This window comes from Adiantum capillus-veneris, chromosome 2, assembly GCF_014529385.1.
Source record: "Adiantum capillus-veneris isolate H3 chromosome 2, ASM1452938v2, whole genome shotgun sequence".
NCBI classification, from domain to species: domain Eukaryota; kingdom Viridiplantae; phylum Streptophyta; class Polypodiopsida; order Polypodiales; family Pteridaceae; genus Adiantum; species Adiantum capillus-veneris.
In genome coordinates this window covers 69,030,811-69,055,238 of record NC_140932.1, presented here as the reverse complement: position 1 = coordinate 69,055,238, position 24,428 = coordinate 69,030,811, and the positions used below count along the sequence as shown (strand labels likewise).

The 24,428-nt window shown below is 43.7% G+C and overlaps 1 protein-coding gene across 1 annotated transcript in view; it reads right to left on the bottom strand.

The window, feature by feature from the left end:
• LOC147462930 (diphosphomevalonate decarboxylase MVD2, peroxisomal-like) overlaps positions 1-15,198 on the bottom strand; it is a 45,916-nt gene extending 30,718 nt beyond the window's left edge. The window contains exons 1-7 of the mRNA XM_086486123.1: positions 14,797-15,198; positions 13,618-13,816; positions 12,674-12,740; positions 12,368-12,431; positions 12,199-12,279; positions 11,822-11,908; positions 11,570-11,727 (exon numbers count right to left, since the gene is read on the bottom strand). Of these exons, the coding sequence (XP_086342249.1) occupies positions 11,570-11,727; positions 11,822-11,908; positions 12,199-12,279; positions 12,368-12,431; positions 12,674-12,740; positions 13,618-13,816; positions 14,797-15,027 (887 nt within the window). The 5' untranslated portion in view covers positions 15,028-15,198. The remainder of the gene's footprint in view (positions 1-11,569; positions 11,728-11,821; positions 11,909-12,198; positions 12,280-12,367; positions 12,432-12,673; positions 12,741-13,617; positions 13,817-14,796) is intronic.
• Between the last annotated feature and the right edge of the window lie 9,230 nt (positions 15,199-24,428).

Genomic DNA, 24,428 nt, shown 5'->3' with positions numbered 1-24,428 from the left:
GGGCTCCTGGATCAAAGAAAACCAGCACTGTCTGGTCTCTAACTTTGCCCCAAGCTCTGCACAATTCCGAGGCATCTATGTTTGGTTGGTCACCAACCAAATGTGGGACAAGTCTTGCACTCAGCTTTGGCTTCTTTCCTTTATGCTCTGACTTGTTATCCTTATCCTGTGACTTCTTTTGTGGGCATTCATTCCCACATTTGGTCACCAACCAAATGTGGGACAAGTCATGCACTCAGCTTTGGCTTCTTTCCTTTATGCTCTGACTTGTTATCCTTATCCCGTGACTTCTTTTGTGGGCATTCATTCGCAAAATGTCTCTCCTCTTCACAAATGTAGCATTTCTTGGTCTCTCTTAGGGCTTTCCTTTCTTCAAAAGATTTGTCAAAAAATGCCTTTTCTCTCCCTGTCCTCACCCAGAAGAAGATTTAGATTGCTTCTTGGACGTGTCAGTTTCATCAGTGGAGGGTTTCTTTGTGGGAGGCACAGAAGGCTTTGCTACAGCATTGCCCTTGGCTGAAAATTGTTTACCTTGGGACCCTTTCTTGTGGCTATTAAATGCATCGGAATCTCTCTTCGATATGTTGCTGACCACTCTCGCATTCTCAATCAATTATGACAATAATCTTTGTGCAGTAGTCCGTGATTTTCTTGGGCAATCCGCAACAATGCTAGATTCTTCATCTCCAGATGCTGCACACTGTCTACAACTACGATAACACGATTCACTCTTCGACGGGGAAGGCGCCATTTGAGATTATTGAAGGTGCTACGAAGTTTCCACCCTTCTTAAGCACAAAAGATAAGATTTTTGAAGCCGACGAGTACACGCGGGACTTGGACACGGCTTTTGCCAAGGTTCGGGAGGCTTTGCAGAAATCTCAAGAAAGACACAAAAAGGTAGCAGATTGACATTGTTGCGATTTGAAATTAAAGGAGAACGATTGGGTGCTTTTATGTTTTGAGAAGGCACGCCTGAGAAAGAAAAAAAGAAAGGAGCGGCTTTTTCCAAAGCTTAGCATGAGATACTATGGACCTTTCCAGATTTCCGAAAAGATAAATGATGTCTCCTTTAGACTGAAGCTGCCCGAGACTTGGAGTTTTCAATGAATTATGGAAGAACAGGCTACTCATTAATGCGAAGAAGAGTGAATTCTTTTTGAAAGAGATTCACTTCCTTGGGCACATTGTTTCAAAGGATGGGGTATGCATGGATCCCGCCAAAGTGGAAGCAATTAGTTCATGGTCATACTTGAAGTCCGTACATGACATCCAAAGCTTTCTAGGCTTATGTTCCTACTACAAGAGGTTCATCCCAAATTTTGTTGAGATTGCTTCTCCACTCCATGCACTGCAAGGGAAAGGAGTTACTTTCAAGTGGACAGCCAAGGAAATTTTAGCCTTCTAGCACTTGACTTCAAATCGGGTAATCATTTTGCCAGATCTTTCAAAACCTTTTGTGGTTCACTGTGAGGCATGTGGCCATAGTCTTGGTTCAATTCTAATGCAGAATGGCCTAGTAGTCGCATATGAGAGCAGAATTTTTTTGAAGACCGAAAGGAACTTGAAAGTTTATGAGAAGGAATTGCTGGCAGTTATTCACGCTCTCACCAATTGGAAACATTATCTGTTGGGGGTTGATTTTGTTGTCCAAACAGATCATCAAACCTTGCCATATTTTCTCACACAAACAAAGTTGTCTGAGAAACACATGCGATGGGCAAACATCTTGTCAATGTTCCATTTTCAGATTGTGCATGTGCAAGGGAAAAAGAACGTGGTGGCTGATGCGTTGTCACGAAAGCCCCAAATTTCAGCAATGTCAATTCCGTAGCATTGTGAACTAGACGAAATGAAGACACTATGATGAAGATTTGGATTTTTCAAGGATCTATAATCATCTTGTTGATGGGCAACATCAGGAGCACTATATGCTTAAGAATGACTTTCTCATGATGCATGGAAAGTTATGCGTTACTAAACGATTACGGCCAAAGGTTTTGATGGAAATTCATGCTCCACCATATGCTAGGCATCATGGAATTGATGCGACAGTGAAAGGGGTTGAAGCATTCTTCTATTGGCCAGCTTTACGTCAAGATGTTGGAACATTTGTAAGATCATGCCTGGTATGTCAAAAAGTCAAATTTGACAACCAAAAGCAACTGGAATTGTTGTAGCCATTGCCGATCCCTGATAGGCCATGGGAAAGCATAGCGATGCACTTTATGTTTGATCTTCCACGAACGCAAACAGGCAATGATGCGATTAAGACTATGATTTGTGTTAAGAGTTCATATTCCCATCCGGTGGTAGCTCTGGTAGTAGATTAGGAGTGAGGGCTGTTTTGTGGCTGTGCCCGGCCAGTGTGAGGTTGTTCTCTCATGTCGGGTCATGTCTAGCCATGTTTAGCTCGGGTTTTGGCTTGGTTCCATGGTCTCCAGTTGCCCTGCAAGCTAGGAATACCATTCCCCAGCCCTTGTATATTTTTCCCCCTGAGCCTATGTGCATCCAGTGCCCTCTCCACACCTATTCCCTATTTTTTCCATTTACCAAGGTCGTGAGGGCTGAGGGCTGGGTCGGGCAGGCTGAGATCAGCCCTATATAGGCAGCCAGGGGGGGATCTCTTCTGACTAGTGGAGATTAGCCCCAGTCAGGGGCGCCCTCTCCAAGGGGGCAGCCTGGCGTTTTCTCACGCTGGCAGCCTCGCGTTTCTTCCACATATCAGCCAGCGTTTATGCATGGATCAGGCAGCGTTTTTCATGCACATCAGTACAGCCCCAGCGTTTTTCCTTGGGCAGCACATCATGGGCAGCAGGTCCGTTCCCTAGCGTTTTTTCCCTCAGAGCTTCACTACGGAGACGACATCATCGCCATGTTGCACAGCACCACAGCAGAGGTGCGGGCACATGAGAGGAGGTCCCATGCTCTCCACACGAGACATGTTCACCTCTTCTCTCCAGATCAGTTCTCTTGCTAGGAGGAGATCCCGCCAGAGCCTCACTTCCACAGGAGGCTAGGGCAACCCATGACAAGACCGTGACAGTGGCCTCGTGTGCAGGAGAAGTTGGTAGTGTCAGTAGCACTCGCAGTAGTGTGTGTCCTCGGGTCTATCCATTGGCATGTCAGTTCTATGCCGGACCACCCTTGGTCACTTGTATGAGCAGATTGTTATCATCCTCTCTCTCTCTCTCTCTCTCTCTCTCTCTCTCTCTCATTCTCAGATGTCCTGTCTCATTCTACCTATGTGATCTCTCTTCTCCACAGGTATGCCTTGTTCATGTGTTTGGCATTGCAGGTGTTCTAGATAGGAGTCGAGGTACCCACCGAATCATACGAGCCAGGTCTTGTCCTCATTGCATCTTCTGCTGCCACCTTTGACAATTTGTAGGTTCAATAAGCAGGCTCACTTCATTCCTAGGAAGAAGATACAGCCAAAACACATGGTCAAGATATTCATGAGCAATATCTTTAAGTATCACAGGATGCCTCAATCAATTGTCACTGACAGGAATCCACGTATGACGAGTCTTTCTAGAAGGCATTGTTTGAGAACATGGGCATGCTAAAGTTCTCATTCATCCACAAATTCATGGACAATCAGAAGAGGCAAGATCTGCTGAGTGCTCAAATGTTATGTGTCAAAGCACAAGGCAACTTGGGAACACCATCTCCCATTGGTTGGATATGCTTACAATAACACTGTGCATACGTCAACAGGCAAGGCACCATTTGAGATAGTGGAAGGAGGGAAGAAGTCCCACCCATTTTGCAAACTAAGGACAAGATATTTGAGGCAGACAAATATGTGCAAGATATCAATGACACATACAAGAAGATAAAGATTGCTCTCGAGAAGACTCGGGCGAAGCAAAAGAAAGTTGTTGATTGTCACCGTCGTTACCTTGTATTTTCACTTAGTGATTGGATACTTTTGTGCTTTGAAAAGGCCAAGTTAAGGAAAAGGAAAGGCAAGGAACGTTTGTTTCCTAAGCTCAGCATGCGATATTGTGGTCCTATTCAAATTTCAGAAAAGATCCGCGATGTAGCTTACAGGTAACAACCCGAAATGGAAGAATTGGATGAGATTCTTTGTTCTTGAACAAATATTGGCATATAAAGAAAGGAAGGTTAGACGAAAGGTTATTTGGTAAAGTTCAAGAACTATCCATCGTTGGATGCTAAAACAATAGAAGAGTATCAACTGGTTGATCACCTCAGCTATTGCAACTATATCTTGAAGCTGTAAGGTGCAACGGAATGAATGTTGTATTTTCTCAAGATTAGTGATCTTTATTGCTCAAGGTTCCTTTTAGTTCTTAGGGAAAGAGAGAGCTTTCCGTCTTATGGAGAGTGCTATGATCACAAACAAAGCGAGTGGATATTGTGTGTGCAAGTGAATGAGACTGAGAGAAGGAGAGAGAAGAGATACGACACCCGAGAGGTTGTAAAACCCTCCTCCGAAGGCCCCACTCTCGTCGGCGAGAGTGGTCTACTTTGATTGCACAAAGGTGTACAATGCGTATGCAATGGACTGATGCAATGGGACTATGCCGATGACGACGACGGAGATGGCTGAAATCCGAGATCTTCTAATCGCTGAATTCTGGGACTGTTTCGGTGGCTGAAAATGACTGTTTTGGCTGCGTTTTTATGGCTGAAAATGGGGGGAACATCTGCAACCGTCTAGGGGCTGATCTGCTACTGTGTCATAGGCTGAAAACTGCGAGAATCCAACTGCTGAATTCTGCGTTTTTGCTACTGCTGAGCTCGCTGTGGATCTGAAGTGGGTTATGGCTGAAAACAAAACGCTGAGGTTACTTGCTGCTGATCCAAAAACGCCAGGCAGTTCTGCATCTGAAATCCAAAAACGCTAGTGTGCTTGATTTGCAGATCTGCTAGCGTTAGTAGGTTGTTGGAATCGTTGGGAAAAAATTCAGCAAGGCTGTCATTAGCAAAACGCTAAGGGCTGAGGTTGGTGGTCGCGAAAAAACATATGGCTGATGGCTCTGCTGCTAGAGAAAGAAAACGCTAGAGATAACTAGGGGTATGGCGAGGTTAGGAGTCCAAAAACGCCAAGGTTCTGAGGTACTGTTGAGAAGTTGCCTGTTGAGCGGGAAGCTCCTGCTGCCTCTTCTGCCAGAAAGTGCTAACTTGGGTTTGCTTCTATGTTAACTTAGCAAAATTGCCCTACCTACTTTTGTTGGAAAGTCACTTAAAAATAATAAGTGAAAATCCTAATAAATAGGAAAATAGGCTAAATGCACTGGAAAATTCCCGTAACTGATGCTAATGGATTCTGATGGGAATTCCGATGATCATGTTGTGTGCGACCGGAGGATATGTATCTATGCTAAGTGACTGGGCATGCACGGTCTACGAATAGACTCACAAAAGTGCCAGATCACTGCTAATCTAAACTGACTGAACCCTGTTGTGGTGTAGCTTGTCCACGGACACATAGGGTTTGGATGTGTCACGTAACATCCCTCCTTTTCAAAGTGAGGTACTGGTACAGAACTATATGGCGTCGAGGGAGATCGCCAATAGCATCCGAAATCTTGGAAGGGACTCTTCACTGGCCCACTCTGAGGTGTGGGTCGTGCGATACTTGAACTTCATAAAGGTCTGCAACGCTTGCTTCTTTGGGCCGCGCCGAAAGCGACACAAAGTCGTTTGAATCTCCTTTCTTACGTCAACTTCTTCTAGAGATCTGTTTCTTTCGTCTTCAAGAATCTCCATGGCTGAAAATTCTTGAAACCATCTCCAACACAAAACCATGAACATACCCATTCCATGTAAAGTGAAGGAAAAAAATCTTTTCTTTGCTACTGACTGTGTATGCAATGTAGATGAACATAGAGACGGAGTGACAAACCGTTCATCAAACACATGCAAACAATGCGCTCGAATCTTTTCTGTTTGATCGAAATCAATCAACTGTGGCAAATCAAAATGGAAATGCCCATGCTTGGTGCTCATACAATCATGTGCTCGTTCAGAAACTGGGTCATGCCAAGGAAGAGACATGGAATGCGACTTCCTGACATACAAACTTTTCAGCTTTTCATGAACAATCCGCATACATTCGTGCTCATCCATCAGAGAAACGTGCTCAACATACAATATGTCATGCCTAGGAAAAGAGATCACATAACGATGCTGACTAAAATACAGGAAACCTTCACGAATGAAACACTCGAACAATGCGTGCGTATCAATCATGCGAACACACAATACTTCCTGTGATGGTTCTTTGGACCAAGGCTCGAGAGCCAAGATCGCTTCTTCGGATCTATCGAATCTTCTTGTGGGGGATCTGTGAATCTCGACTCGAAAGCCACGATCGATTCTTGGTGATTGATCGAATCTACAACAAGGTTAGCTTCGCTAGAAAAAGCATCCACTGACACATCATCCTTGTGAACAATCACATCATCTTTATGCAACTCATCATGCTTGTAAGAAATCACATCTTGATCATGCAAATCATCATGCTTGTCATTGTCATCCAAATCATTGGCATCCAAATCATCATGCTTATCATTGTCATTCGCGACTGGTTGGTGGTCACGAAAAAACACCTGGCTGATGGCTCTGCTGCTAGAGAAAGAAAACGCTAGGGATAACTGGGGGTATGGCGAGGTTGGGATTCCAAAAACGCCAAGGTTCTGAGGTACTGTTGAGAAGTTGCCTGTTGAGCGGGAAGCTCCTGCTGCCTCTTCCAGAAAGTGCTAACTTGGGTTTGCTTATATATTAACTTAGCAAAATTGCCCTACCTACTTTTGTTGGAAAGTCACTTAAAAATAATAAGTGAAAATCCCAATAAATAGGAAAATAGGCTAAATGCACCGGAAAATTCCCCTAACTGATGCTAATGGATTCTGATGGGAATTCCGATGATCATGCTGTGTGCAACCGGAGGATATGTATCTATGCTAAGTGACTGGGCATGCACGGTCTACGAATAGACTCACAAAAGTGCCAGATCACTGCTAATCTAAACTGACTTGACTGAACTGACTAAACCCTGTTGTGGTGTAGTTTGTCCAAGGACACATAGGGTTGGGATGTGTCACGTGACAGAAGCCTTTCAGATGGAACCCACAGTGACTTGATGTAGCTCTTTGAAGCCAGGTAAGGGCATGGTTCATGATGCTCAAAGGAGTGGTTAAGCAATTGTATCTACTCTTTCCATACAGAATTTGGCTAGAGAAGTTTGTGCTTGAGAGAACACCGGAAGACTTCTCCGCTTGATATATATATGGAAGCCAGGTTGGTCGGATTGTCTAATCGTCCAACGCTACATTTTCGATAGCATGTATATCTTGGATTCCCATCATAGAATATATGTGATATCAAGAGATATCAACATGTATCATTGGCATGCAAGTGACTTCGCTCGCAGTATTTCAAGGGTGGGGTGTGTCACCGGGAGGTGTATTTTCCTGTTGCCTTCTTTACATATTTTTATTTATTTTATTTTTACTTGTTTTCCCTGGAACCCTTGACAAGGTGCAAGTGGACATTGCATGCCCAGTGTGAAACGATTGCGGCCGAACGAGTTTCTCACATCAGGAATCTAGATCGGTCAGTCTGGGACTGGTTGGGCCAGTTAGCAGTGAATTATGATGAGTCTAGAGGCATGTGCGCGCCATAAGGGAATTTGGGCCACTCGGCAAGTCACTTACAACATTATAAGTTGGTGAAACCTAGGGAATTAAACCAAAGGGGCAAACTGGACACTTGGCAGTTGGAGAGCAACCTACAAGACACCTCAGCAAGAAGGAGCGCCCAAATGAGGGTGCAGGCTGATTTTTGAGCATAAGGGAATCAGATTAGCTAATTGTTGTACGCACAGTTCCATTGCGAAAGGTTGCGAATTTGGAGAGTTTTCTTGCATGAAAACTCGTCCAAATCACAAAGGGACTATCCCATTGCATGCGGGAGCCCTTGGGACACGCGTAGACGTGTTCGCTCCGCTAAAAACGATCCAAAACAGAGAATTATAGCCTGCTGTGTTTTGCTGCAGGTTTAGGGTTTCGCACCTAAACTACAAGAGAACACCAAGGGAGCCTTGCGAAGGCCTTGGCATGCTTAGACAGGGCCCTATAATGTGTGTGTGAGTAGTGGATGCAAGTTCACAGCTTTAATGAAAAGCTTGCCTTCTCCTTAGTCTCATGTAGCGCGATGATTTTCTCTCACGCATCTCTCTCTCCCCTTTGCACATATGGTAATGCCCCACTAGTTGGGCTTCTCAGTTGATTATGTACAATTATGGGGGTTTTATGTGCGTTTGCCAAGGCAAGAGCCTTCTAAACAGGAATCAGATTAGCTAATTGCTACGTACGCACAGTTCCATTGCGAAAGGTTGCGAATTTGGAGAGTTTTCTTGCGTGAAAACTCGTCCAAATCACAAGGGGACTATCCCATTGCATGCGGGAGCCCTTGGGACACGCGCAGACGTGTTCGCTCCGCTAAAAACGATCCAAAACAAAGAATTACAGTCTGCTGTGTTTTGCTGCAGGTTTTAGGGTTTCGCACCTAAACTACAAGAGAACACCAAGGGAGCCTTGCGAAGGCCTTGGCATGCTTAGACAGGGCTTTGGGCACCTGGCAGTGGAAAAACAGGGAATTACAGCACACTGAAATTCTGTTACAGCTCACCCGAAAGCTTCTAAATTGCGAGGGAATCCATCTTAGACATGTACTTTTGACCTAAAGAAGTTTTGGCGTCGTTCTGCTGCCGAAATTGGGTTAGAAACCTGCAATTTCAGCCCTCGCCAGGTTTGGATAGACGTGTCCGGATCGTCTGTTCTTAATTGAATAAATACCGAAAGGAGCGCCAGTCTTTGGGGCTTACAAGGTGTCGGTCTTCGTGTGCGCAGTGAAATTCTAGTCGCTCGACACATCTGTGTTCTCTTTTCTTCTCAGTGCTTCGTGTAAAATTAACAGGTAAATTGAACTAGTACCGCCCTCTACGGTGTACAGGCCGGTTAGCACTTCACTGGTAGGAGGGTCTCACAACAAAGTTCTTGTCAATGTTCTGGAAGTGCTTGTGGGACAGCAAACAGCCGAGAAGAGTCACCAGTGGCTAGTTGCGCATAGAGCACTGCAGTTGGGAGCTTGTTGATGCACAACGGGTTCTCGGCATCATGCACAACATGTGGCCACTCATTGGAGATTCAACATCACTGTCTGTAGGACTGATCCATGGCACAACAGATTTGGCTCCAGATTCTTCGGCTGATGCCAGCACTTTCTATAGCCAACCAGTACACTTGGGGTGTTGCAGCTTGGTCCACAATGATCCATAGTAACAGGGGACGCCCTTTTTCGGGCTTCCCGTCCCCACTTGCCGTCCCGCTCTCTTTTTTACACTAAAAATCCATTTCAGCCCCGTCCCCCGTTCCCCCGTCCCGGAATGCGTCCCTTGTGACTATGCCACAATCACCGGCCCAACGCTTCGTTTTGAGATGGCTTGCATCAGCAGGATTATAGTGATTCAAGAGGGCCGGCCTACACTCCAACCTGCCACCACAGAGCTCATCCCCCAGAAAGTGGAGCAATGATAGAGAGTGGTGTTGGGAGCTCATCTGCGGCCTGACACTTTGGTTCATATGGCGGGCCTGTTGCCTTTGCCTTTTCAAAACTCGACCTGTCCCACCGACAAAGACTGTTCGTGATATCCGGCTAGAGCTATCCACACACTTCGAGGTCAGTTCGAGAGGCAGCTCCAACCATATGCGGGAACACCGTGAGGCATTTCTGCTACTATGGCGTCTAGGGTCTTTCTACACCATGGTCCATGGGCCACCTATGTAGTTGTTTCCCCTTCCCATATCTTGATTTAGCCTACATTGTACATATCTCAGTTTTTCATTGGGAGAGTCTCCCCTCACGCTGATGTAGCCCCCCCTCTACGGTGTACAGGCCGGTTATAGCACTTCACTGGTAGGAGGGTCTCACAACAAAGTTCTTGTCAGTGTTCTGGAAGTGCTTGTGGGACAGCAAACAGCCGAGAAGAATCGCCAGTGGCTAGTTGCGCATAGAGCACTGCAGTTGGGAGCTTGTTGATGCAGAACGGGTTCTCGGCATCATGCACAACATGTGGCCACTCATTGGAGATTCAACATCACTGTCTGTAGGACTGATCCATGGCACAACAGGTTTGGCTCCGGATTCTTCGGCTGATGCCAGCACTTTCTATAGCCAACCAGTACACTTGGGGTGTTGCAGCTTGGTCCACAATCACCGGCCCAACGCTTCGTTTTGAGATGGCTTGCATCAGCAGGATGATAGTGATTCAAGAGGGCCGGCCTACACTCCAACCTGCCACAGAGCTCATCCCCCAGAAAGTGGAGCAATGATAGAGTGGTGTTGGGAGCTCATCTGCGGCCTGACACTTTGGTTCATATGGTGGGCCTGTTGCCTTTGCCTTTTCAAAACTCGACCTGTCCCACCGACAAAGACTGTTCGTGATATCCGGCTAGAGCTGATCCACACACTTCGAGGTCAGTTCGAGAGGCAGCTCCGACCATATGCGGGAACGCCGCGAGGCATTTCTGCTACTATGGCGTCTAGGGTCTTTCTACACCATGGTCCATGGGCCACCTATGTAGTTGTTTCCCCTTCCCATATCTTGATTTAGCCTACATTTTACATATCTCAGTTTTTCATTGGGAGAGTCTCCCCTCACGCTGATGTAGCCCCCCCTCTTGATGGGGACTTTTGTAGCCCAATGGGCAGTTTTATTAACTAATAGAAGGATCTCTTTTGGGGGGGTTGGGGGCCGGGAAGCAGCTTTGTGCCTCGATCCCCATTGAGTGCACTCTCAGTCGTGTACGTGGGTGCTTCAAAGATCTCAAGCTCCCTCCTCTCTCTCTTTATAGTCATGTGGTACCCAAAGCAGCTATGTGCCTCGATTCCCATAGAGTGCACTCTCGGTTGTGTACGTGTGTGCTTCAAAGCGCTCGAACTCTCTCCTTCTCTATCTCTTTATGGTCATGTGGTACCCAAAAGCAAGGGATCAAAAGCACAGCTGCAGTCTGCAAATTGCGTCGCAAAACGCAGAAATGACCGTACAGTGATGACGTGGCAGCTCACACATGTAGGCAGCTTTTTCTGGGCGCCAACTAAAAAAGTAGTTGACTTTGAAGTTGTCGGGCACCATTATTAAAACCAAAGCTTTTGAAAGGGCTGTTTTTAGCCTAGGTTGCTTTTCGGCCAAGGGCCTTCGAATATGAGGCACCACCTCAGTTGTAAACTCAATATTTTGGGAGTGCAAGTTCGTACAGATGTAAAATCCGCTGATTACTTTAAAAAGAAATACCACAAGAGGCGTTCAACTTGAGGGCCAACACTCTCTAGAGCAGAACTCCACCGCTCTCGTGTCGTCTAAAACGTACAATTGTGATCTTTTTTTGGCGAGTCATCCATTTGGTGGATGACTACAACACTAGCAAAGGAAAATATGTAAGGAAATGTGTGTGTGGGTCTATATTTGTGCTAGAAAACAGTTTGAATATTATCTGCTCTGTCATCATTATGAATAAGAAATGAAACCTACCTCTTAGAAGTATCATTCAGATAAAATATAGGGGGAGATGTGTCCAAGCACGTTGCATGAAATTGATTGCTATCTGCACAACATATGCGAGCAAAAGTTGCAAAGTCACGCTCCTTGATTGCTTTTCTCATCTCTACCATGACTTTTGGCACAATTTCCTGTGTAAGATACAAGCAAAGACAATCTTACTTTAATTTGCCAAAAAAAAACAAGACTGTATTAAACTTGGGCAGGGAAGAAAGTCTCACTCACCTTTGCCCTATGAAGTAAAAGCTTACTTGTGTTGACACTGTCTTGCATCCCCAATGTGCTGCTGGTCTCCTTCCGACGTGAGCTCACCTGTTCAAAAGACCGCAACAAGACTGAAACAACAAACTTTGACAGACATATACAACCAAGTCTATAATATTGAGACACCTTGCACATGTAAAGTAAGACCTAACCACAAGCAAGCCAATAGACTAAACCACAAGCAGAGACCGCCACCATGCCTTGAATGACCTCACACAACCAATGTCGTGAAAAAGGCACCAGCTGTATGAACGTCTATAACACAACAGCTTTAGCAAAACAGATGGCATTTGCATGCAAAAGGGGCAAATGGCCCTCCAAGAATGAGCAACACATACCACTGCGATTATGACTACAAGATCTTCCCAATGCTTCTCTTCTGCAAGCTGGATAGCAATGCTGTCCTTACCATCATCATCCTACATTTTATAAAACAGCTCAAAATTATCTTATTTGATGTATATCAATACTTCAAAGATCACTAAAAGGTCATAAACAAAATTCTACCTTTCCCATGTCCCACTCTACAAATCCACCATACAGACTCCGGCAGGCACTACCAGATCCAATCCTGCTTGCAAGCAAAAAGCTTCAGGAAATGTTTCATCAAGCAAAACGAAAAACCCCTCTTTCAAGCAAAAGTGCACTGATATTATGCATAGCAAAATGCACAACACATTGCATGCAGCTGCTTGCGCAATTGTTCTTTGGGAACTTAAATCAACACACTCCTGAGGCTTGACTCTATTCAACCAGAATCACTGCTCTGAAGTTTCAACAAGAAAGAAAACACAGTCCATAAATATATTGCACCTTGCGATTGATGAAATCTCTCCTTTATATCTTTCTCGTACTCCCATCAATTGTGCAAGAGCATACACTGTTATCAAATACAATCACGTCAATTAGAAACTGATCCACGTAAAGGCAAGTGCATTCGAGCCATGACCAATACAGCTACTGTAAATTTGAAATCCACCATGGTCAAGATCATTACTACCTTAATCAAAAAATCAGTCTCAGAAAAATTTGGAGTCGAAGCAAACTTGGCCTCAAAAAAAAGGAGTCAAGAAGGAGCAAGCTTGACCTTGAGGTTGCTATGGGCGTCAAGATTAGCCTTTGACAGTGACTTGACTAATTATTATGTGTTATTATTATTCCAAAGGAAATACCTCACTCAGATATAGATGTAAATCAAATATATACTACTTGCTTATGCAATAATTGCCACATGTTAGCAAAGCAAAGTCTTATTCACGAAGATATGTAAACCCAAATTACTTCACTTGTATGCATGTCACACAATCCTATCCAACAAAGGCTGTCAAGGATCATTCTCCCAGCTCACAAGATTTCCACGTTAGCTATGCCAGTCAGGGGGCTTTCTTATTACAAACAAAAACTTTCCACTAGTGCCGGATGTGCTCATAACAGTTATTATCTGCATATTAGTTTAAAGAGACTCCTAAGTTATATGCTCTTTTATGTAAGATGAGTAAGACGAGCAGTAACACGATCTACCAAAAGTAAATACCTTGGTACCTTGCACGTCATACTAACTTAGCATTTCAGACTAGTTCTTACAGCACAAGCAACACGTTATTGATTATTTAAAGGACTTGTTTCCTTGGTCAAAGAATAAAATGAGACAAAAGGAGAACTAGACAGCATGTGAACTATTTAAAGCGATCATGACAAAATAAGCCGAAGACAATACCATGCAATAAAAGCGACTAAACTTGACACCTTTGGCATACCTAAACATGCGAAACCTGCTGCTGAAGATGCCAAACCTGCAGCTGTGGGGAAATTGTTCTTTGAAACAATGTGCACATGTAGGCTCTCCCAATCTTTCTTTGTTATAATCCTGCTAGTTTTTGGATCTGTAACCTCTGTTGCCCTTGATCGGATCTCTCGTAGGCAATTCTGATACCGATCACCTTCTATAGAAACTTCCTACCAATACAATGATACAAAACGCTGATAAAGCTTGACGCGTTAAAACACCATACTTTAGGTAACACATATCATGAATTGAAAACAACAAGAAACGGAAAATACTTCAACAAAATCACCAAGATAGTAAAAAATTGGTATTTAATAACAAAAGCACTCGAAGATTTCAGCATTCAGCCTGGAATTGAATAACAAGTGTTCCTTTGAGTAAATGCAGATCTTACCCAAATATCCAGATCCTCTCAAAGCTTCATGAGCCTAATCCTTGGCAATTATTTGTATTGCAACAAACAACAGCAATATCCTCTCGATGTGAAAAAAAGTGAATCACAGATCCTCAGCACCTAAATTTACTCTCAGTGACTCTTTGGTAATATCAATCAACTAAACAAATTGAAGAATCTCAATCGCTCATGGAAAGTAAAGCTGTGGCCATTGCACTACACCTCTATGATAATCTTTTATAATCCACACAAAATAATTCAATCATGGGCTTCAACTTCCAATTTTAGGAAATCTAGCTTCATAAAGTATCTGTTTCCACCAAGGCTAAGAGAAGGTAGCACCAACGATGTGTAATTTTGGAAAGATCACAAAAAAAGCATGATGACTTCTAAAGTGCAAATGTATTAATAAACAGAAGAACTGAACCTTAAATGCCCAAATATGGAAATGCTAACAAAGGAGCAGTGTGGCAACAGCTTCAATAAGAATACTTGAACCTGCACTTACTCTAAAGTCTTCTTTCCCTGTTCATTAAGCCCTTACTTTGCTAAGTTTTCCAAACAAGCACTCATCCTGGGTGCAATTCCACCAATAAATAGTAAGCTATTCTTGGAAAAGGTTGGGAAAGACATCCATGACATATTTTTGACAAAAATGAGCAAATGTTCAATGAGCTCTGGGTATGCATGCAGGACAGAAGGCTTGTGCAAATATGTTTCAATGTAGTGGGCACATAGAAGGGGCAGAAAAGGTACCTTGCCATTGAGCCAGAGGCGATCTGCAGTGAAGGAAGGGCTAACCGCCACGGTGGTGGTGGCAGAGAGGTCATGGGGGTTGAGAGTGATGCTGATGCTGGAGTTGATGGGGAGGATGAGCTTCTGGTTGCGCTTGCCCCAGTACTTGATCACAGCTATGTTGGTGGGTGCCCTTGCGGTCACCATAGCAACCCAATCTCCTTGCGTCTCTGCCTCCATTGTCTCGAACATAGATCTCTTCTCTCTCTCTCTCTCTCGTGGAGTCGTGGGGTGCTTCACTGCAGTGTGTTCAGCTAATGAATTACGGCGCTGTCACGACCCCCTCGCGCTCTAAAAGCTTTGATTTGAAAAATTGCTGGATCCTCTCTCTCTCTCTCTCTCTCTCTCTCTCTCTCTCTCCATCAGTCCCCCTTTGATTTTGCGCCTTCAAGATTCTAACTTCTAATTTGCTGAAAATGGAAGGACGCTTTTGATTTTCAACAAAAAGGTCAAATCTAAGAATGGCCTTCACTGAGAAAAACTTTATAGGCCTTCAAATTCCATCCTGATCCTGATATCATAAAGACAAAACAAGTTGTTAGATTGTTGAGAATGGAAGGCCACCTTTGACTACTTTGTTCACCTAGGAGTGTTTTTCAAACCCGCTAGGAGAAAATTTCACATGGAAAAGACAAAAGTCTCAAGTTTGGAAAAAAACCAAGTACCCAGACAAGCTAATCTCTGTGTTTCGCAACCCGACCAAAAACTACATGTGCTCTACATTTTGGGAGCCTATTGTGCTAAGAAATCTCTCTCTCTCTCTCTCTCTCTCTCTCTCTCTCTCTCTCTCTCTTATATATATATCTATATGTGTGTGTGTGTGTGTGTGTATGTGTGTAGTTGTTTTAATCTTAGATAATAAAACATAATTGAACTTTTACATTCAAAGGACAGCTGGCAATGGAACAAGGAGCAAATAAGTACAAAAACAATTCAGTATTAGAATCATTTAAGTACAATATTTGTAAAAAGAGATCCCTTTTCAGTACATAGATAGTAAAAGAACTTCCCAAATCATAAGTGGATGTTTCATCCAGTGTAGGATAGCTTGCCAAAGTCAAAAAAAAACCTCCAAGATAAGATAAAGTCCTTCCCTGCATCCATCCAAACAAAACAACAATTCAGTTAGCCTTGAATGTGTTTTACAGGTATCAATGGATCATATCAGTTGTTATCCATATCCATCTTACAAAAAAAAAATTAACTTTACAAGCTGAGTCCAAAGTATTTAAGAAATGTTTCTCTTTTTTAATATATGAAAAAACCAAAGTCTCTAGTAAAAGAAGATCATTTTGATTAGAAGGCCATCACCCCTTCTAATCCAAGAGTCTGAAACATCCATTGATACTTTTATCAGTTTATAAGTTATAAAAGCTCCACCATATGAGTTTTAAAAGAAGTTTTTTTTAATTCCATTTATAGTTCTTCAAAGCATCAAGCCCGTTCTAGTTTTAGGTCAGATATAGTTTAAGCCCGTCGTGGTATATGGCTTCAAATCATCCCCCAATACTTACCTTATATGTCTCTTTAGTAAATTAAGTGGCAATGAGCCCTTTGCAGACCTTGAGTCCAACCATAAAACACCATCTAATAATTGTATGCAGTCGAACCAAGCCTCGATTTACCATAATCCAAAAAACAAAATACTGTATCCGCCCAATGATTTGTAACACCACATCCAAAAAATTATATCTCCAAGATAAGCAGTCGGGGCAAACCCCCAAAAAAAATCTCCAATAACCGTGTGCAACAGGTTAACTGTAATGGAATCATCCTTTTAACTTGAGTTGGAGTGGAAAGTAAATAACATATTGAGCATTTCCTTGAGCATTCTTTCATGTGTAGATGTATAGTGAGAAAGAAAGTGCTTGGATGAAGAGAGAAACAGTAACACATTACTTCATTAACATGGCATGAGCAATACTTGTAAAAGAGAGTGAGAGTTTAGAGAAATTGACACCAATAGAGGACCGGATTAGTTGGAGTTGGTCCCCCCTCCAATAGGCATTTGTATTATAGATTCTTCCACGATGGAAGACTTGTTTACAATACAATTGTTTGTGTTCCTTGAGACCTTCTTGATGAGATGAAGATGGTAAGCTTCACTCACCAAGCATTAACATGGTAACAACAATAAACATGATTAGCATGAACTTGGAAAATGCCCAGCCTCAATCCCAAGACCTCAAACACCATGAAAGGTGAGGAGAGCTGGCAGGGAGTGAGGAAGAAGAGAGAAGTAGAAGTAGCTCTACGAGAAAGCAATAACCCCTTGCACATAATCACTCATAGCTCTTGTAGCATAGCTTAGCATAGTATTAATGGAGATTAAAGAGATTAATAAGCAAGCATAAGTATTCTCTTGTGTGGATTTGCATCCATAGCCAAGAGCTTGTGGTAGTAGGCACTCAACTTCTCAAGCTTGGAGAAGGAGATGGAGTTCTTGCTTCACAAGAGTGTGTGAAGCGAAGAATGACAGTGAGAGAGCTCGTGGGATGTTCAAATGAGAGAGAGAGCTAGCTAGGTCGACCCCCTTCCCTAGGCTTTCCTTGAAGTTTATTGGGCCATGTAGCCCTCTAGCCAATGAGAGCTTGGCTCCCTTTGGGGCAAGATGTGTAATCTCTTGACAAGTTTTCTTCTTTCTCTCTTGTGAGGTTAAGCTAGCACCCCCCTTGCTTAAGCACAGCCCTTGCTTAACCAAGCTGCCCCATTGCCTGCTTGAGTAATGTGCCTCTACACTTGACATGTGGCCCCTTTCCTTTCATAAGAGTATGGGTCATTGGTGAGGTGCTCTCATACTATCCACCTCCCTCCTTTGTAGGGTTCGCCTCCTCATTAGTAGCAAGTACTTTGAACTTGGTAAGCAGGCAGGCCCCCTGCTTAAGCACAGCCCTAGCTTAAGCAAGCTGTCCCCTTTCCTGCTTGGACCTTAGTGACTAAAGAGTACAAATTAAAGACTATGTCCTTAAGGATTTTAACACTTACCTTTGGAGGCTTTAATGAAGACAACCCTAAGGTCTTTTGCTCCATTGGTTAACCTTGCTCTTTGATAGACCTTTTCTCATTTGGGCCCCTTTACCATTGGCCCCATGCTGAAATAGATCTATAAGCACATCTATATCTTAACCCTTGTTCCCGTTTATTCTCCCACATTAAGTGATCAGTTTAATATGAGAAAATCATTTGGGTTGGTTAGATATTAGATTTTATGACATTACCTCTCTCTTGAAATCATAGTCGTCCTCGACTATGAGGTAGAAGAGATAAAGTCGTAGTCATTAGTCAATTTTACTTAGCAGGTAGAGGATCCCTTTTTACCCTACGACATCTTTCCAAGATGGATGACTAATCCATTTGGTGCTTGGGAGTTATAGCTTCCACAAGCATGTCTGCTCTTTAGTCCATTTCATTCTCCCAGAGTAGAGTGACAAATTCTACTTGGTGTTTGAGAGACGTCGTCCTCACAAACATGATTCTAAGCATGCATACTATTTAAATTTGTGCACAATAAAAAGAGAATCAGTCTTCTAAGACAAAAATATGAGTCATTCAAAAAAAAATTGTACATTTGCTTACTCTAATGTAGCATTGTAAGCATTGACAAGGTTCATACTATCCTTAAGCTGTATTCCTTGCATCCATCTAGCATCTTCAAAAGGATAATTTTTGAATTTAATAAGATACTGTCGGATAATCTCACCATGTCTTAGTACCTTGTCTTCATGCCGAAGGATAGCTTCGGGTCGTAGCACCTCTTCTTGGTCTTTAACTTCGGGTGGATCTTCAATAATTGGTTCACTTGGTGGCTCTCCTTTGTAGGGCTTAAGTAGGCTCACATAAAAAGCATTGTGTATGAGCCAATGGTTGGGCAATTTGAGTTGTTAAGTCGTCTGATTGATAGGCTTCAAGATTTGGAAAGGACCGTAGTATCTTTTTGCTAGCTTAGCATAATACTTTCAATGGCCCATAGGATTTTTGCCCATCGTTTGCCTTAATCGAGCCTTAGGAAACTTAAGTAAGACCCAATCATTTTCTTGGAATGTTAAGGCCCTTCTGTGCTTATCAGCAACAGCTTTTTGCCTTTGTTGAGAGATGGATATAGCCTCCTTAATCTTTTGAAAAGATTCTTGTAGGTCACGGCTATACTCATCGGCGGCGAAGATCTTCCCATGTACTTTAAGTAGCAAGGGACTTTTTGATCTTCCCTCAATGATCTCAAAAGGTGCCTTTCCCATAGAAGTATGTACAGTATTATTGTAAGCATACTCTACAAGTGGTAAGTACTTTTTTCATTGTGAGCATTGATCTACTTCTGTGACATAAGTCTTTAGTAGATCAAGTATTGTAAGATTGGCTATCTCACTTTGGCCATCCGTTTGTGGGTGATAGGCCGAAGAGAAGTTCAATCTTGTTCCTAGATTTTCAAAGAGACCTTTCCACAAATTACTGGTCATTCTAGGATCTCTATCTGACATGATGGATATGGGTAATCCATGGTGCTTGAAAATATGAGATATGAAGAGAGTTGCCATTTGATGTGCCTTAATAGTCTTTTTGACGGGAATAAAGTGTGCTTGTTTGCTAAACTTGTCGACTATTGTCCATATTCCTATATTCATGGATAGACTTGGGTAATCCAAAGATGAAATCCATGGATATACTCTCCCATGGTGAATTTGGGATAAGCAATGGTTGGAGTAATCCAGGTTGCTTTCCTCTATCATATTTGGTCTTTTGGCATACTACACATTTTGAAACATACTCTTGTATGTCCACTTTCATGGTAGGCCAATAGAAGTATGTCTCTACTCCTCTGAGAGAGGTTGAATACCTCTATGCCCCGCATATGGAGGAGCATGGGATTCATACATAACTTTGTCACGAAGGGAATGTGTGACACATAGCCTATTGCCATGGAGAAGATAACCATCCTGCAAAGTGAATGGTTCCTCTTTCTTCCCCAAAGCAAGAGCTGATATTATGTCTCCAAAATCAGGGTCGGTAGCATACTCGTCTATCATAGAAGATAGGTCATTGTGAGTAGCAATAGACACTGCATTAACTTTTGGTCGTCGTGAAAGTGCATCAGCCACTTGATTGTGCTTACTAGCAATGTGAGCAATATGAAAATTAAATTGAGAAAGAAAATTTATCCACCTCATTTGTTTGTCGGAGAGCTTAGTTTGCGTCATGAAATGCTTGAGACTTTGGTGGTCGGTTCGCATAATAAATGGAGTCCCCAATAGGTAGTGCTTCCATGTGTCTAGGGCATGTAGAACAGCTAAAAGGTCTTTCTCATAAATGCCCAAGACTCGTTCATCAGTGTTGAGTCATCGGCTTTCATATGCTATGGCATGCCCTTCTTGAAGCAAAACTGCTCCAAGGCAATCACCACAAGCATCACATTGGACCTCAAATGGTTTTGAGAGATCCGAAAGCATGAGGACTGGCTGGGAGGTAAGCTTCTCCTTGAGCTTATCAAAAGCATTTTGCTCTTTATACATACTTAACGTTCTTCTTAGTTAAGTCATGTAGTGGTCCTGCTATTTGAGAGATGTTAACCCTCACGGCTCACGGACACCCCATCACCTACGACGGATGTGTATTATGTATTTGGTAGAGTCAGGTACCGGGCTTGTCGGACCAATAGGAAAAGGGTAAGAGTGATCGCCGATGAGAGGCGCACTCTAACTGGGACATTCAAGGGATTAGTTGGCTAAGCATGGGCGCCCAAGTGTGAATGGGGTGAGCTCATATAAAAGCTAACTAAACCTAAAATTCACTTATTCTCTCATTTGTGCAATAGAAGAGTGCTCTTGCTCCATCTCCATCTCCATCTTCTTCTTCTTCACCTCCTCGTGTGTGTGTGTGTGTGTATGTGTGAGAGAGAGAGAGGGAGAGTGTGTGTGCGATCGAGCATTACGAAGGCACGACGGCGGTGAAGCGGTTGAGCGCGGCACGACTGTAGCTTCTTCTTCATCGCGGCGAGGAATCCACCAGGAAGGCGAGCGTAGAGCGGTGAGTGACGCACCCTTTGCTCTCTTGAGCTTGCTAGATTAGTCTTGTTGTGTGCTTGGAGCCATTTGTGGCTCGCACACGGTGTATCGGCAAGTCCCTTGCTTTGACAGTGTGGCAAGGAGCGCACATTTTTGGCGCCGCTGTCGGGGAATGGCCCTGCACTAAGCCCAAGAGGCACTTTGTGCTTCTCCTATGAGTTGTTTGTAGTAGGAAAGAAGAGGAAGAGGAAGAGGAATGAATTGTTTTTCTGTAAGTTGTTAATTTCTGTGTTGTCTGCAAGTTCTGTGATTTCTGCATAATGTTGTGTTTTCTGTTTGCACACAGTCTTTGCACAATTAGTAGTCGTTAGCTTGTTTGCAGTGAATGAATAAGTAGGAAGGCAGTTAGCAATTTCTGTTTGCACACAGTCTGTACACAGTTTTTTGTCAAAGTTTGGCTGCCCACAGTCTTTGCACAGCAAGGTAGTGAGAGAGGAAGTAGGTGGACAGTTAGCTCACTGTCAGTAAGCAGTTAACAGATTAGTCAGTGGTTAGCAGCACTGTTAGTAAGTAGATAAGGTAGTGAGCTGTCTGTGAGCTGTTGACTGGGAGGTTAGGTAGGCGAGAGTGTGTGTGGCCAAGAAAGGGTCACCTAAACCGCGCACGGTCATTGCCAAAAAAAAAAAAACTGAAAATATTTAAGCGTGAGTGACTGGGGGGCTACACTAAAATTTTGATCGGGATCAGGATCATTTTCCCCAAGCCCAAGCCCAAGCCTCAGTCCTACGATATATACTAGACTCACTCTTATATATATACCCTACCCCCTCAAGAGGGAATGAGAGCATATGGGGCAAGTCCTCCACTCTCCTCCCTTCTCTTCCCACTTGCACCCTTAGACTTTCTAATTTGGGCCTAGTTTCCTACTAGAAATTGACGGTTTTAGGGATTCCGAGGGCATAAAGTGACCAAACGGAGGGCTGTAAAGCACGGCACGTCCCTCTGATCGAGACGCTCGTTTTGAGCTATCATACGTTCTATTCTATAGCTGGGTCAGAAAAAAAAAGACCAAAAAATCAAAAAATAAATAAATAAGAAAAGACTTGGGTTGCAAAACACCCAAAATTACTAGGTGAGCAGCCTTCACGGGCCCTCACTGACACTTCTAGGGGATCCAAGTCATATGAACCTACGCTCTGGACGAGTGTTAGAGCACGAGCATATTGGTAGTGCCTCCATCTACACGGGCACCAATTATTCCTCCACCCTAGGTTCTGGACCTTCGGCCGGGACTCAAGGTAGTGGGACCCAAGATCCTCATATCGCGTCTAGTGATTCTTCCTCTAACTACGAAGTCATGGAGGGGTATCCTACACCAAACCCTGATAGTTCAAGTCAAGACATGCATGCCATGGGCCCACGGCCCGGGTCCAGCGTGTTTAGCCGCTTAAAAGAGATCCTTAATAGAGCTACTCGCTCCGAACATGCGGTTAATGAAATAAATGAAGGGAGTGGGGAAGTAAATTTGTCATTCATGCCTAAAATGGACCCTATGCTTCTTGAGAGTGTGCATGTGAATGTTCCATCCACTGCACCTCCTGATCCTTTAGGACTATCTCCCTCTGAGGTTTTACTACCCGATGGTAGGAGTCTTACCGAAGTACAAGAGATCGAACGTTATATGCAAGCAACAAGGGAGAGGGAAATTGAGAACCTACGAAGGCTAAAACAAAGTCGAGCCCTGAAAGCAAAGGCTCCTATGACAACAATCATGCTAGCCGAGCAACCAAGTGCTCCCAAGGTAGCAGTCACGGAGGGGCAAGCTATGGGGAGTAATAATGCTTCCACTTCAAGGGAAACCTCCAGCACGCCAGGCAGAAGCTTTAACTGATCGGTACACAGGACACACCTATCATGTGGGTTGGTTAGATGTTCTACAATCCACATCGGGTGCTACTAGCATAGATGAGCAACAACAGAAAGTCTGTGATGTCCTCCATAGGATTGTCGAGTTAGAAAGACAGAACACAGGGATCAACATGCCTTCAACAGGCCTAATGAGATTCGTGGATACGGGAAAGGCCAACCAACCAACCCTGTCACAAATGGAGACTCCCTCAGTGAGCCCCATTGATCCTCCATATGTTGTTTCGCCAGGAGCCTCAGTACAATCTGAGCCCACAAGTGGCAGCTTTACCTTCCCAGATCTAGCTCATCTTTCTCTTAATGACACTACGGCTACCATGCATATCCCAATGGTGAGCATGACAAGAAGTACACCATGGAGTTCATTTGTTAACACGGTGCCGATGCCTAGTAGCACAGTGCCCCCAACTATACCTACATGTATGTATCAATCATGTGCACCTGTCGTACCTCAGCCTCATGTAGCTCCTACACCTCCGATTATTCCAAGAGCTTACAATCCACAATGGAATTATCCAAGCTCTTATATAAGTGGAGCCATGCCATTTAATAATAACATGCCATATTAGGCACCCCCTATGCCTAGGGCCACGCCTGTAAACTTTGGACCACCGTCTGGTACACCACCATACGAAATTTGAGACCCAAGAGCCGCGCGTATGCCAAGGCCAAGGCCAACTCCCATCTCACATGTGGTTCCAGGAGCACATACACCCATTATACCTGCTCAAATAGGAGATTTGGCAGCATTTGCTCAAACTATCGATTGCTCTATTGCGGAAAACATGCGTAGTGCACCTGATAGAGAGCCTAGGAGCAAGGCAGTTCAAGTAGCTAAGCTCACACAGAAATTCAGTGGAGACGGAGATGCTAGAAAGCATATGAAAGTCTTTGAACATGTGTGCGATTCCTTGGAAGAGCACAATGAGCTACATAAGTGTAAGGCTTTGAGTTTGACTCTAAGCGGAAAGGCTGGAGATTGGTATAGAACCTTAAGAGTAGAAGAGAAAACGATCTACTCTACTCTTAGGAGACTGTTCTTAAAAGAATACATACAAGAGGGAGTACTTTGGGGTGTAGCCTCTCAGCTCCAGAAAGCCCAACGAGAAGAAGGTGAATCCGTGAGAGACTTCATTAGTCGCCTAAAGAATTTGAATTCTCGATGCAATCCAAACGAGCGATTCAACAACAACCAATTGCTCGATAGATTCATTAGGGGACTACGACATGAAAGTATCTATAATGGCCTAGTCATTAGAGGTATCACTACTTGGGAAGCAGTCACCATGAATGCAATCCAATTGGAGGATAATTTAATGATTGCAGGAGAAAGAGTGTCTGCCGAGCCGAAGTCAAGTAGCTCGCAAGCATCAGGGCATGAGCCAATGAAGATAAAGCCAATCGTGAAAGAGCAAACAATATCTGAGATGACTCTGGCAGATCTCACCAAGGCCATCCAAGAAAGCCTTAGGGGTAATCGTGCTCCACAAAACACTCATATGTATCCAAGAACGGAGCAACAATGGTGCTCAATTTGCTTGGGCCCACATACTAGGAGTGAATGCTCTACTTTCAGAGTAAAGTTTAACGGGACTTGTAACGCGTGTGGTAGGTATGGCCATCAAGCGAAGGATTGCCTAATGCTTAAACGCATCATGGAAAATAGACCGC